General features: G+C 39.1%; 1 protein-coding gene across 5 annotated transcripts in view; it reads right to left on the reverse strand.

The window, feature by feature from the left end:
• LOC135225234 (mucin-2-like) overlaps window positions 1-16237 on the reverse strand; it is a 562221-nt gene that overhangs the window by 291921 nt on the left and 254063 nt on the right. For all 5 annotated transcript variants that reach the window (XR_010316937.1, XM_064264563.1, XM_064264561.1 and 2 more), the window contains one exon: window positions 989-1112. Coding sequence is in view for 3 of the 5 variants with exons in the window: in XM_064264563.1 (XP_064120633.1) it covers window positions 989-1112 (124 nt within the window). In the remaining 2 variants the exon portion in view is untranslated. The remainder of the gene's footprint in view (window positions 1-988; window positions 1113-16237) is intronic.

Raw genomic sequence — 16237 nt, forward strand, 5'->3', positions numbered from 1 at the left:
GTAAAAAAAAAAAAAAAAAAAAAAAAAAAAAAAAAAAAAAGAAGTACACCATTCTTTGGGAGCCATCAAAATAAATCACCGATGTTCACACGCGACCACGTGATGAAATGAAAAGGTATATTTTGCAATACCTATATGCAAATAATAATAATAATAATAATAATAATAATAATAATAATAATAATAATAATGATAATATAATGATAGTTTCAATGTCCACTACAATTTGAAACGTATCTATGTAGGGTTACCGTTGCTTCAATAATTACAAAAACAATTTTCGCTTTACTCACGATTAAAACTATGGTCCACCTTGGGATACACGGCTGTTGCAATGACTACTGTTATGGGAAACAAATCTTTTCGATCCTTAGGGAAAAAATGTGCTGATATTACAAAGCCAATATTTCCTTACTTTACGATCAACAGCCGGATCCATTGCATTTCATCTTTTATTATTAACCGTCCCCATAGTTACTCCTACTATAACCAGTGCTGAAAACATCATCTTTACATACAAATGACAGAATCAAATGCAAAGATTACCATACACAAAACAAACACACTCTCATCTTGCCTTACCGTGACAGTTGTGCTCGATTTATGCCTTCTTTATCGCCCTGAATATCACCACAAAAAATCGTGTATTATCTTCGAGTTTATGAATACCACCAAAAACACAACCTGGTCCTTCTTTCATATCGTGACCTCCTCATCATAGGAATCAAAGTATTCCAACTTCCGTGATTTGATTACCACTCTTATCTTTTCTTTCCCGGCATACCTAGTATCATCTTAAAGGACACCTTGTATTCCTTTACAGGTATGATAAATAAACTTTTAAAAAATTGTTTTTTCTTTCCTGGCATCATTATAAAAAAATAAAAGACATCATTCTTTACCAACATGAGAGAGAGAGAGAGAGAGAGAGAGAGAGAGAGAGAGAGAGAGAGAGAGAGAGAGAGAGAGGGTATACGACATGTCTTACCTTGGGATCAAAACTGAAGGTGTTTTCGACCCGGAGAGGACATTGCAAGCCGCACTTGCAGGTGCCTTCCGTGGTCAAGTATTCGCCCACTTCAAGGTTGTTCCTGAGCTCACTTCCGCTGGGGCTGCAAGAGAAAAAAAAAATAGGTCATTTTCAAACTGAAATCATTTTCAAGATTGTTTCTAAAATAAATGTTACGTGTACTTCAGGTTTATATATATATATATATATATATATATATATATATATATATATATATATATATATATATAATATATATATATTAGAGATGAGAGAGAGGGAGAGAGAGAGAAATGGATTTTAAAAACATGAATGAAACTATAGGGATATACAAAATGCTTGTACCAGACTGAATCAGTCGAAACATTCAAAATCAACCCTAGATACAATAATAATATGACTTATCACTTCCAGTCTAATTGATCAATTGTAAGATCCAGGATAGTGGTGTGAGGGGAAGCAAAAACAAGTTCCACATCTTACACGTGAAGAGACTGAAGACGACCGTATAATGAAGATTCGATACCTCAACAAAGTATCAAATGTGAAAATGAAGATAAGATAAATATCAATGACTGTCATACGTATTGCTAGTGTACCCATACGATACGGATGACAGTAGTAATACGTGAGGTTGGAAAGGAATGTAAAGTTTAGACCACAGGCCAAGTACTGTGAACTATGAGGCCATTCAGCGCTGGAAAGGAATTGAGGGTAGAAAGGTCTGGAAGGTGTAACAGGAGGAAAACTTCAAAGCAGTTGCGCTATGAAATAATTGTTATGAGAGGGTGGATAGCAAGTGGAAGGAAGATAATATGAATGCAGGTACAGTAAAAGGAATGTAAGGGGTTGCAGCTAGGGAACGAAGGGACGCTGCAAAAAAACATTAAGTAATGCCTACAGTGCACCCTGTGAGGTGCTCAGACGGCACTATCACCCTAAGGAGATATTACGCAAGAATTTAGAACGAAGAGTTCATTACCTTTTAATAATAGTTGTTACACACAATACAGAGAGATTCATATTTGTAAAATATCAGTATAGAACAGGTCATGAGAGGTCATTACCAAGGTATGCAAAATTAAACGATCAGATTACTATGCGGTTAAAAGGAAAAGCTAATGAGATAGGAGAACTGTAACAAAATGACGAGAGAGAGAGAGAGAGAGAGAGAGAGAGAGAGAGAGAGAGTCATATCTTCATCTTGCCAGGAACTCCACAAGAGGCTACCAGTACCAGCTTATACGTGTGTCAGCACCACCAAAGTGAGTCTACCTGGCTATACCTTGACTAAGTAATTACGTACTTATCCCCCATATGGTAATATGGTTAGAAGCAAAAAGCTGTCTAAGGTCCGGTCTTAGTGCTTAAGCCCTATCACAGGTCAATTTCACTGCGCAGAATGTCTCACCCTTACGTCCAAATAAACTATTTAATATTAACATTCAGACCTTCTCAATCTCATAAAATAGCTCTGTTTACATTCATCAACCTAACCCCAATTCTCTAATCCTCCAGCTGTTATATTCAATTCTAAGGTTTTAAGTTAATCAAACTAAGAGTTGCCACAGCCATAATCTAGCTACCGACGCCTTCAATCTCCCGGTCAGAGGTCTTGTCTTTAAAAGGATCAGAAACCTGCTGAGAGAAGAGGTCACACACGCGAGCCTAATATGTCAGGACATAAGAATTCATTCAGGTGTAAGGAGCACCTGTACACGGCACCTGCTTCCGGACTGCTGGTGGCAGAGTGTAGAACACAGCCATTCCCAAATAAGATAAGGAGCTAAAAATAACGATAAAACAACAACGAGTTCCCATGCTATTTAAACGTCACCTGATCTATATGCAAGGACATCACACATTCATTTAAAAGGCGACCTCGGCCAGATATTTGCATACAACTTTTGAAATCGAAATGCTAGTCTTGGAGTTTTTAAAATCCAAAGCTGATGAGACGATGACCAGAGGAATTTAGCCAAATCCTGAGAGAGAGAGAGAGAGAGAGAGAGAGAGAGAGAGAGAGAGAGAGAGAGAGAGAGAGAGAGAGAGAGAGAGAGAGAGAGAGATTTAGCGTACCCATGTAAACAAACAATAAAAAAGATTATGAGGTCCCTTTAATATAAGGCTATCTTCCAATGCAGTTATACAACTCCACCTGGGGTCTTCATGAATTGCCTTCAAACGTAAATTTCCATTAAACTTCAAAGCAACCCTGACAGTTATTAGGTCCACTAAAGGATTACCTTAATAACTTCAGGTCTCATATCTGGGGGATTAATATACATCATGCATATTCAACATCTGGTGCACATAATGAGGTCACGCCACTGACTTACATCGACAAATAGATTGACTCGATCTGCCTGATGTCGCAGCAATAATCTTATGCAGACGCTTAGAGCTACAACAAGCAATGTCACAGCAATAATCTTATGCAGACGCTTAGAGCTACAACAAGCAATGTCACAGCAATAATCTTATGCAGACGCTTAGAGCTACACAAGCAATGTCGCAGCAATAATCTTAGGAAAACGCTTAGAGCTACAACAAGCAATGTCGCAGCAATAATCTTAGGAAAACGCTTAGAGCTACAACCAGCAATGTCGCAGCAATAATCTTATGCAGACGCTTACTAAACTCCAAAAAGCGATATCACAGCAATCACAGGCAAACGTTTAGAGTTACAACAAGCAATATCACAGCAATAATCTTGGGCAAACGTTTAGGGTTACAAGAATTTTTACCTAATATATAAAAGTGATAATATTAATGAAGTAACGAAGGTATGTGTAACATGGACAGTCTAGGCCCTGAACTCCACATCGTCCAGCCCGGGGCCAGCCTCTCTCTCACCAGTGGCATCTACACACACACACACACACACATGGGCAGAATGAGCGCACGCTAGTTCCAGCTTCATATTACGACATTACGTATCGCGCCCACGGCCGTTACTTTACTTGCCGTCCTAACCCTCTCTCTCTCTATATTGCCTCATTTTTGACGGTACGGGCACAAGGGAAATTATATTAATGTCCAATTTCCGTCGCCGGCCCAAAAGTTAATCACTCGGAAGGAGAAGCGCAATGAATGCTCTCTCACCCGCCGGCATCAAATTAGGATCGTTCCTAGATAGTGACAGCCAAGGGTTTTCGGCGGTCATTATCCTTGTGATATTTACACAGTCTTTTGTTTGCGTCTTTACGGTCATCCCCAACCGGCCTTCTACTAAACACGCGGCAAAAGTGGATACATACCGGGTTAAAAACCGGTGAGGGGTCACCATCAAGGAAAGATCATCAAATTCTATGCTTTCGTTTCTGCGCTTTTCTGCTGACATGAGCACAAAAGAAAAGCCACTTGTGTGAATAATCAATGGCCTTGTTAGTTCACAGACAGATGTTGCATTTCAACAATCAGGAAGCATTCTATATCTAGATAGATGACCATTACTGTTTTGTTCATGAAAATGATCATGAATCCAACACTTGACTGTTATTCATATAAATCCCATATCCGCACCCAATCCTCATAATACTTTGGAAGAACTTAAATGAGACGAACATCAAAACATACAAAACATCCTAATTTCTGATAAATATGCTCTAAATGTTGAGACCCAAAGTTTTGGTCAGTCTGACATGATCTTTCCGACCACCACGACGCTTTCGCCTTCACTTCTTACATTTTTTATCCGCTGTTCATATATGTGTGTTCATGTCATTCTTTATGTTCATCACACAAGATGTTTAAATAATAATTGCACAATGTTTTCAATCAAAACGCGCGGTACCTATTTTGGTTATTTTCTTCATTTCCTCATACTCTACTTCTCTTTAACAATTCTTTGATCTATTTAAATGTCACCTAAGTATACAAACAAAAACAAACTCTTCGCCTTACACCCAAGCAGAGTTGAATAACCTCCCTCATGACGTCACATGTTCGATGTCCACCCAAGGGTCGCCACTCTGACTGAGTCAGAGAGCGGAGAGGTTGAGATAGAGAGAGAGAGGAAACCCCAGTGGCTGGTAGAATGGAAGAGGTTGCTGACTCAATGGCTCAAGCTCAGTGACTCACTGGAATTCCAGCATCCGATGCGGAAGAGCTGGCGCAAGACTCCTGAATCACTGGGACATTCCAGTCAATCATGCATGGAATTCCAACGACATTTAGGAATTCCTGTGAATCACGCCCAGAGTTCTTGTATGCCACAACTCTAACGAATGTGAAGTTTCGAGAATCACACTTGGAACTCCATCTCTCGATATTCATGGACATTTAAGCATTCCTGCGAGTCACCCTTGGAATTCCTACGTCTTAAGACTTCAGTGAATCATATTCTGAATCGAAGTGAGTGACGCCTAGGAGTCCTACACGGCATAATTCTAAATCGTATAGTTTCAGGGTATGCGCCTGTAATGTCAGGATTTGTATATAATATACTCACACTACTGGCTTTTTCAGGCCTAATCATGACGCAAAGCTACTTACCCCAGCATTCATTAATAAAACTATTCCGATTTTCAGGAACATACATCTAATTCAGAGAGCAATGAATTACACCATTTTATTATTGTGGAATAACGTTTTACAAGACATACTATAAAGAGGAGTACAGACCATATATATCGAAGAGGAAGAATTTTGGCTAACATTCCTTCAACGTTGGGACTTTTCAATACGTCTTGAAAGAGAGAGAGAGAGAGAGAGAGAGAGAGAGAGAGAGAGAGAGAGAGAGAGAGAGAGAGAGAGAGCGTTATTGTGTACAAGTGTCATGGCACTGACAGAAAAAACCGAAAGAGAAAATCTGACTGGCGTCACAGAAAAATGGTCAATGCCAACGAGGGTGAGAGAGAGAGCCGCCCACCATTTCATCCAGTGATCAATCCAGAGACAAGTGGAGAAAAACCAGAGAAGAGAAAAGATGTATTGTTTCAGAACAGCGGCGTCGAAACAGCAGCGAAATTTCCCCAGGCCGAAAGAACTCCCAGCAGCAGCAGCAGCAGCAGCAGCAGCAGCAGCAGCAGCAGCAGCAGCAGCAGCAGCACAAAAGGAAGTTCCGTCAGGCGTTCATTCCAACGGAGGCCCAAAACACAAACATTCCCAGAATGATTCCAAGTTTATGAAAATTCCAGGAGGGCCGCTAAACAACGCACGCCGCACTCATGACTGAATAGGGAGGGCTTCCGGTCCAATGACTCATTCCTGGAATTAAACTAATTTATGCAGATTCCCAGGAATGTCACCGGAGCATTTTTAATACTCGTCCAACAAGGAACGCATAAGTGAGTATGATTTTGCTTGCTATGTCACCGCTCATTGTAGTATGGAACACTCTCAAAAGCTGTTGTTACAATAACAAACTGAAGAACAGAATAACAGACAATATAAACTAGCACATAGTTATAGTTACACTTCTTTAGTAATTTACCTTCCACCTTCAATAACAACAAAAATCGTAATGATGATGATATAATAATAATAACAAATAGTCAGCCACATACGGAACAGATTTCAAATCAGATAACTGAACTACCACTACTTCTTCTTCATCTTGATGCAAACCGTTCAAAATTGATGAAGAGATTCCAGGAAACTTTGTGGAGGGCGAGAGCCCAGGCTCAGGATCAATCGATAGCATTCTGGTAGTGTTCCAGATTATCACCTCCAAAATCTAGGGGGGACCGAAGAAGTGACTTTTGACCCGGGACGAATCTTCAACGAGCAGAGTTTCAAGATAACTCTTTTCACTCTGTTCTAGTGTCATCAAAATTATTATTATTATTATTATTATTATTAGCCTTGCTGCAACCTAACTTGCAAACTGCCACAAGCCATAGGGCACATCAATAAGGAAAGCAGGCAAAAGCAAAAAAGAAAATACAGAAGTACCAAAGCATAAACTAAATAATTGAAATAACAAAGACAATTAAAAGACAAGCAAAAAATTGCGCCACAGCAATCGAGTTCTTTGTACAGCGTATATTGCTGCATGAAACTCTGCCACGACCCAATGAAACTCTCAGCATCGGCCCATGAAAATTTCAGCCACAGCCTCCTGGCAGCCTGTGTTTGTGGAACCTATAGCGGTGCTAGACGCACGATTATGGCTAACTTTAACCTTTAATCAAGTTAAAACTACTGAGGCTAGAGGGCTACAATTTGGTATGTTTGATGATTGGTTTTCTTTTAGAGAAAGCTAAAAACACCAGAATTCAAAACATCGCATAATGGGACACAAAAAAAATCAATCTATACACCACAAATATTAATCACAACGTTAAAATACACAATACAACTTAAAAATAGATTAAGTTAGTGAAACCTCTGGGAAAATTACACAGTATAATTGTAATATGCACAGATTACTGTCTTGAAATAGTAAAAAAAAAAAAAATTGGATTCCTGCTTAAATTGGAGTCATATACAGTTTATCTCTCAATACTATCAAAACTGACGAATAAGTAACATGTAGTATTTGTAAACGGTACATGACTGTACAACAATGTATAAATTATCACATCACTAAAAAAATTCTTTCACAATAAGAAGCATAAATGTAAGTTAACAAAAATGAAAAATTTAAATTATCTATATATAAATATATATTATATATATATATAAATGTATTATTTATATATATACATATATATTTTATACATGTGTGTATGTATTCATGTTTCACAGTAATGTATAAATCCTGAAAAAAAAAAATATATATTTTTCAAATTGCACAAAGACATGTTTTAAGTTTTCGTCCATCTCCTATTACGCATCTTTATGAACAATTCCACAAAATATGGACGAAAGCTTCATAAAGGTTTTTTGTAATTTCCGTAATTTACGCAATTTCCACAATGTTTATTGTATCTGGAACGTTTTTTTGCACTTCAGTGAAGTATGACACAGCACTCATTTCTTCTTCCTGAAGTTAATTTCAGTAATTTATTTCTGTTCCACACGTGATTGTTTTGTTTATCTTATAATATCATATAAACAAAAATATATATATATATATATATATATATATATATATATATATATATAATATATATAAAATATAATAATATATATACATAAATACCATCAAGTGTGATTAGTATCAGCATTAGATGACCCTCTCTCTCTCTCTCTCTCTCTCTCTCTCTCTCTCTCTCTCTCTCTCTCTAATAACAGCAAAATGTTTTGGCTTTCACCTAAAACATCTGCCGGCATTCATCTCAAGCAGAAATACCAAAAGCCTCTTTTGAAGCCTCGAAGTGAACCCCCCCCCCCCCCCTTCGAGTCTCTCTTCTCTCTCTCTTCTCTTTCCGCTCTCTCTTTCTCTCTCTCTCTCTCTCTCTCTCTATATTTATATATATATATATATATATACATATATATATATATTGTGTATATATAATCTTTCCCACCGTTATCCCTACATTAAGGGGTCGGTTGCCTGATGTACCTTCTCCACTGCCTCCTATCAAAGGCATCATCCTCCACCAAACCTCTTCTCTCCATATCTTCCTTCACTTTATCTCGCCAGCTAATTCTCTGTCCCCCTCTCGATCTTCTTCCTTTAACGGATTCTTCCCAATCCCTCTTCACTCCCTCCTCATCATCCATCCTGAACGCATGCCCTACCAAGTCAATCGTGACCCTCCTATCACTCTGTAATATTTACTATTCCTGCCCTTCTTCTTATTTCATCATTTTCCAATCTCTCAAGGAGCGACATTCCCATAATCCACCTCAGCATTCTCATCTCTGTTCTCTGAAGCTTTGCTTCCTCTTTTCTTCTTAGAGACCCATGTTTCCGATCCTTACATAAACACTGGTCTTATCACTGTGCTGTAGATCTTGACTATTAGCTTGATTGGCATTTTCTTATCTATCCATCCTTAATATATTTATATATATATATATATATATATATATATATATATATATATATATATATATATATATATATATATATATAACCAGAAAAGTTTTAACGATGAGGAAAGGGACCTCTCCTCAGAAGGAGACGGAGGGTTCGACGTCAGTTTCACGGTATCTGTTACTCTTACTCCAGTTATTTTTTCAAAGCAAGTCCGATGATGCAAGCGGTTATGGTCCTAAGTCTACATTGCTAGTTTTGATATTATATAATAAAACTCCTTTTTGTGCGGAATGCAGTTACGAAGCCTCTTCCATAAGAAAGTACCAGTCCTATCCATCTTTCTGAAGTCCACCCTTCCAACCGACTTCCATTAAACTTGCCGCTCTTAAAAGGGTTTCTGGACCTGATAAACTTTCAGTTTCAGTTAAGCGATTTTTTTTTAATTCCACTAATTATTTATACCACAAAGAAAGATCTCATAACGCGCCTATCAAATCTCGACATTACATATTACAAATTTTTGTAATAACTACTGTAATTGAACAAGGCTATTAAAACTCTTGTAATAAAAGGCCGCCTTTAAACCCTTTTCCCTCAAAAAGCCCTAAGCTTAACGTTAATCCGTCAGATATAATAGCGTATCATATATAACGTTCCGTATTCAACATTGACCGCGAGGAAGATAACCAACCAAATCATTTCCGTGTCCAAGTATACTAAATATTTCCCTAGAGCCTCTCAATTTAGCATTTCCCACGCGGAGGAAGTCTTGCTAATCAGCATTTCCCACAAAAGCAAGTCCCGCAATTAAACATTTTCCCTCACAACGCATTTCCATTCCAATATTTTACACCAATCTTCCAATCGCCGGTTATTCAGTGTGAATCAAGAAACATTTTAATAATGACGGATACACAAAAGCAAGACAGCTCAAATCAAAGTTCGTGTCACTGCAAAACCAAAGGGAGAGGGGAAACTTGCAACGAATTCCTTTCTTAAGTAATGACAAAACGGCTCCTTGAAAATTAGGAAGATAAACACTGGGGAAGGCACAGGCTCCTGCATTCTATAGAAGTGAACTGTATGGACTATTGATCAAACTCTTAGTTTCTCCATCCGGTTACCAAAACCTTTACTGTATCTACGCAAATGACATCCTGGGGTCGGAGTTGCGTATTTCATCTAGGATAGACCAAGGTTAACAGACAACCTGAACATGAAGAGGTTATCTCAGTCATGTGCAGTCAAATTAGAATAGAACGTCAACACAGTCCTCTTCAACAATATGACATCCAAGATAAACGAGAAGTGACAGCGCCCCCCCCCCTCCCCCAAACCTAACAGATCGTTTTGCATGACGTTCTTCCGAGATCAAAAGCAAGCAGAAGCAGCGACAGATAGACGAACGATTTTATCATCACTCAGCGACCCCCCCCCCCCTCTCTCTCTCTCTCTCTCTCTCTCTCTCTCTCTCTCTCTCTCTGACGTTTTTCGGAGGCAGAGACAAGGAGACAAACGACTGCATCATGATCGTGTTCACTCTTCGAAGCACAGTAGAGACGATTCTCTATTTTCTTCTCTGTCTCAGAACCCCAGACGAGTGACTCCCTCTCTTTCTGACATTCTTCGTATAAGGAGCGACAAGCGAACGAATGGTTTTATCCTATTCCTCTGCGAAGCAGAGATCTATCTCTCTCTCTCTCTCTCTCTCTCCTTCTCTCCTCTCTCTGAAGCACAGGTGCTCTCTCTCTCTTTCTCTCTGGCAAAGAAGACTCTCTTTCCCTCCAAAGGAAAGAGGTCTCTCTCTCTCTCTCTCCTCTCTCTCTCTCTCTCTCTCTCTCCCCGAACCGAAGAGGACACACACGCCCATCATGCGAAGCTTATGGCTTTAACCTCACCACTTTAAACCCCCCAATAATACGGTACATATCATACAACCTCCTCGCCGTCTCTCGGATCCCTCGTCCGAACGTGTGTGAAATTATATCTCCTCCACAAAACGGGATGCTTTTACTCGAAATTTTGAAAGGGCTGTAAATAAAATGCACATTATATAACTGCACACACATACACACACAGATTCCTTTTCTCCCAAGAGACAACGATGAAGCCTGATGGGAAACTAGTTCATTTTTTCTTGAAATTAAAAATATCGGGTCTTCGTGTGTTAAAATCTGGCGGTGTTTTGAGACTCATACATAGCACAGACATGAACGTTTTCTCCATTTCCTATAGGATATTACAGAACACGCTCGGCTTTCTAAATACATAAGAAGGCCTAACCATACCATAATATATATCTCACTCACACCATAATTATGCTTACGATGGCTACCAAGATTATGATAATACACCACAAGATCAGATGTCTCAACTACATCGCAATACTAAGCAAGTAAAAAATGCGCCAACGAAATCGAGTTTTTTGTATATGGTATATGCTGTATGAAACTCTCAGCCACGGCCCAGGAAACTATGCCGAGGCCCGTGAAAGTTTCTGCCACGGCCCCGTGGTGGACTGTGTTCTTGGCACCAATAGCGGTGCTAAACGCACGATCGTGGCTAACGTTTACCTTAAATCAAATAAAAACTACTGACGCTAGAGGGCTGCGATTGGAGTTTTTGATGACTGGAATGGATGATCAACATAGCAATTCGCAGCCCTCTTATCTAGCCTCAGTAGTTTTTCAGATCTGAGGTTGGCCAGACAAAGAGCCATCTCAATAGTTTTCCTTTACAGAAAACGAAAATTCTAACCCATGACACATCAAGATGGAGAGGCATCAGGGTGCGTTCTGACAGTCGCATGTCCACACAAAACACCTATGTGGTACTTTATTGGAATGATTTAAAATATGCAGACATTCATAAAGAACACAAAAACTTGCTTGGCAAGACTCTTTCTCCGCGCGTGAGAAAAGAGAAGGAAAAACAGGCGGTGCCCTGGGCACTATACGCCACTCGAGAACGACTTGCCATACTAAAAATAAATCAGGGACTAATCACCGCACGGCCTGACCGCATTGACTAGGCATAACATAACCCTAAGCACGGGTCACTGTTCGGATCCACGGGTGGTCCGCGGGTAGGCCTAATCAACCGACCCATTTTTTTTTTCTTCTTCTTTTCCTCGGGTGTCGAAAGGGCATTTCCTGATGCTGATGCCCAAGAGAGCTTCGGGAAATGCCGACTTTGTCACCACTGGTTTTTGTATCTGAAGTTGAGCAAGGGTCTGTGGTCAATGCCTGGTTGGGTGACCACTCGCCACTGCCAGACAATATGATGCAGCCTACTCCTTTTGTCTTGTGATCAGTTTAATTATGTGACGACGAATGCCATGAGGTGCTGACAAATATCCTCCCGTGACCGGACGAAGAATATAGTCATGTGGTCAGCATATTATTCCAAATATACCTCAAGACACACTCACACACACACACACACACCAGTCCTTATGAAAGCTGGTTTGAGCATGAATGATTAAATTAATGCAAAGACCGAAGGACGACGGGATTACCTAAAAATACACAAGTCAGAAGAGAGAAGTTTCGAAATATATAGTGAATAACAGTCTATCAAATGGAACCCGAGGTACGACGAGGTACGACCGTCGCATTTCGACCGTTTAGTTTTTTTGCCAAGACACGAGAATCGTCAAAGAGATCAATGAGCAATGAAGGCTGTTATCAATATCGATCATCATTATCACAGAGAAGACAAGACCGAGAATAATTCCTTTGCTCTCCTGATTTGACTTTGACGGCTTATGATAATAGCTGGTCCGCAGGTATAGTAGTTAGTGTCGTGGCATGCCATTCGCATGTCGTGGGTTTGCGTCTCTTCCAAGGCGATTAAGAATCACTGACTCTGTATCATGATCAGTTACTGTTGGATTGTGGAGGTCTGCGGTGGGAGGCTGAAATCAACATTCTTTGGAAGCTTGAATTTCAAGTCAGTGCGCTTGTTCTACGTGAATAGGTTTCATCTGCTGAAATAATAATAATAATATTTCATGAGCTGATCCCTGAAGCGTTTGATCTCAGAGAAGATTATGTAGCCCTTGGAAACAGATGGGTTTCCTCATCTCAGTTTTGCGTCATATCAATAGCACAGCCGAGAGGAGTCTGGTCCGGCTGCAGAGATCATTCTAAGAGCAGATTTTCTTTCCAATCACTTCTTCCGTTTAAGTCGATACCTTTCAGGGAAGGGAGATCGATGCCACTTACATACAAGAAAGATGTTGGATCCCCTGCCTTGGGATCAGCGGCTACGGCCGAATAAACGGATGAATATTGCTCGGATAGGCATTCACATATCTGTTCGGGTGGTGTGATCAAGCATCCATTTTCTTGGAGAACACCGATTTCACTCTTTACTTCTTCATGCTAAATGGCGTGAATATTTCGTATCTTCTCTACCGTCTCGTTTTCCTCGGCTTGCTTTTCGACTTCCTTAGTTCAACTTTGTTCTATCCGCAGTATTTCAGTGTTTAGATTTAACCTTTCTAGTCAGGAAAATCAAAACATATACAGGAAAAGAGTTAAATTCGTCATACACCTTCAGCTTTTTTTACAAGGAAAATGGAGGATAAATTATATGCACAAAATTTATTGTTAAAAAATCAACACACAAAACACATGACAGTCCGAAACACAGAAGGAAAAAGAAAACTGCAAGATAAATTTACCCTTTTCAGACGTTTATAGTTCACCCTCATTGGAAAATGGGAAGAAATCATAAAGAAAAAAGCTAAGCCGGAACTATACACGGCAGGAAAGCAGAAAACTTTTCTTAAGAAAACACTGGGGGAAAAAACACACGAAATTTAGAGAAGAAATAGAAAACCTGGAATAACCTGCCAGTACCACCATTGCTTCTATGTCAAAACTTTGATCAGAGGAAATTTTGTTAGCCATCAAATCCATTTGAATGGCACTGTCTCTCTCTCTCTCTCTCTCTCTCTCTCTCTCTCTCTCTCTCTCTCTCTCTCCTCTTCTCTTCTACCTCTCTCTCTCTTTCTCTCTCTCTTAATTGTCCAGAACATGAACACCTTTTCCTTTTCCAGCAGCATCCTCGAGAAAGAAAATAAACGGGCAAAAATTTATGCCTAAGTGTCTGCGCAAAAGAGTTTTCAGTACAGCGCATAATCAAGGCCACTGAAATTAGATCAACCATTTGGTGGTCCGGGTATAATCCTGTATGAGCCGTGGGGCTATAACCACGGCCCGATGGTGGCCTGTCAGTTGCAAGACGCACGATTATGGCTAACTTTTAACCTTAAATAAAAATAACTACTGAGGCTATAGGACTGCAATTTGGTATGTTTGATGATTGGAGGGTGGATGATCAACATAACAATTTGCAGCCCTCTAGTCTCTGTACTTTGTAAGATCTGATGGCGGACAGAAAAAGTGTAGACGGACAGACAAAGCCATCTCAATAGTTTTCTCTAAGCGTTGGTTGAAATTACGCCCAAGCCCGTAAAACACGTACAATGGGATCGCATATTTTTCACTTTTCGTTTCAAAACCATCTCTCTCTCTCTCTCTCTCTCTCTCTCTCTCTCTCTCTTATTCTTTTGATTTGTGCTTTTTTTTTTAGGTTTTAACTAGCTAACTCGCGGACTCAAATTCATTTGATTTTTGGAATTTGAAAAATGGTAGTCCTCATTTTTTTTCACTTTTACCACGATTCGGGAAAAAGAGAGAGAGATTTTCCACCTTATTTTGACATAAAAATAATAATATTATTATTATTATTATTATTATTATTATTATTATTATTATTATTATTATTATTATTATTATTGTTGTTGTTGTTGTTATTACTGTTGCGTCGTTCAACTGAAACTCAGAAGGGGGCCACTCTCACAAGAAACCAAGTTGCTGAACAAGTTTCCAAAATATGAAAATATGGGAGCCAGAGACCAGAGAGATTTAGCACAACAAATAAATAATTTAGCACTAATATATCATTGTTCCTCGGCGATTTTCTCATCGCGCTACATACAGCAACTTTCCATTTCATTTATACATACAACGTCACGTGGATGAAACACTAAGAAACATAGATATCTATCTTCAAAAGACGGATATATTCTGAAGACTTCACGAAAATTGAAAACACTATAGCTGAGACAGAAGCTGAAATAATGCGATAACAAAAATTAAGCCGATGGGACAGAAGAAACAAAAACATATTAAATAAAAAGAGAAACGCCACTGTAGACCCAATAATGCTACATGGAAAAAAAAAACAGCAAAGATTTAGTCATCATTATTTTTTTTTATCTCCGCATTTTACATCGTGTTACCACCACCGGTCAGAAAGGTCCTCTCTTTCCCTCTATTAAATACCCAGCTGTTAGTCGAAAGACAGACAGACAGAGAGAGAGAGAGTGAGTCTACAACAAAACAGAATGGCCTTGAAAGAAACCATTCAGAGTAGACTGATAAGATACTCTCTTGCTCTTCCCTTCGCAGACATTTAATATAATATATATATATATATATATATATATAATAGATATATATATATATATATATAATATATATATATATATATATAATATCTACTTCCTAGTTGATTCCACTGAGTAAAGTATAAAATAGATTGAAGTCTATCTCTCTCTCTCTCTCTCTCTCTCTCTCTCTCTCTCTCTCTCTCTCTCTCTGTAGGCTTGATGGATGTTTCCCATTTTCCGCTGCGCTGTGATGAATGAATAAGCGAAGGAACACCCAAGAGAAATAACTGGGAAAATCATGCAAAAGGTTTAGCGCGCAGGCTTTGACAATTTAATGCTGGAGGAGAGAGAGAGGAGAGAGAGAGAGAGAGAGAGAGAGAGAGAGAGAGAGAGAGATTTCTAGTCCCACATAAAACCAAACTGACTGAATACAAATTTAAAGAAATAAAAGGCAACGTTCTTCCGTTATTCAAAAAAGAAAAAAATCGAAGCGACGATCCATCCGCCCTAACTCCTTCCTACCACAGCAGCGCCGGTAAAAATGAAAGGCGGCAAATTTGAAAGATGTACAAGAAATAAACTGAAATAGAGCAAAACAATGACTCACAATATTTTTAACATTTACTTATCGGTAGCGTTTACATATGCATTAAACATGTCCTATCGTCCTCTGCATGAAATGAAATATGTCTTTGTGAATGCAAAACTTCGACATTTCACACCTTGGTTTTGATGTTTCTTTTCAGAAGGAAATATGAAAAGTAGTCTGACTTTTCACCTCAAAGATGGACAGGGACTCAATTCAACTTGGTCAACATAAGACTGGTCTTCTCCGAAAATTCTGACAAAGCCATCTCTGTGACAGACGAGTCATCAACAATTCACACAA

The sequence above is a fragment of the Macrobrachium nipponense genome, chromosome 13 (genome assembly GCF_015104395.2).
Source record: "Macrobrachium nipponense isolate FS-2020 chromosome 13, ASM1510439v2, whole genome shotgun sequence".
Lineage (NCBI taxonomy): Eukaryota > Metazoa > Arthropoda > Malacostraca > Decapoda > Palaemonidae > Macrobrachium > Macrobrachium nipponense.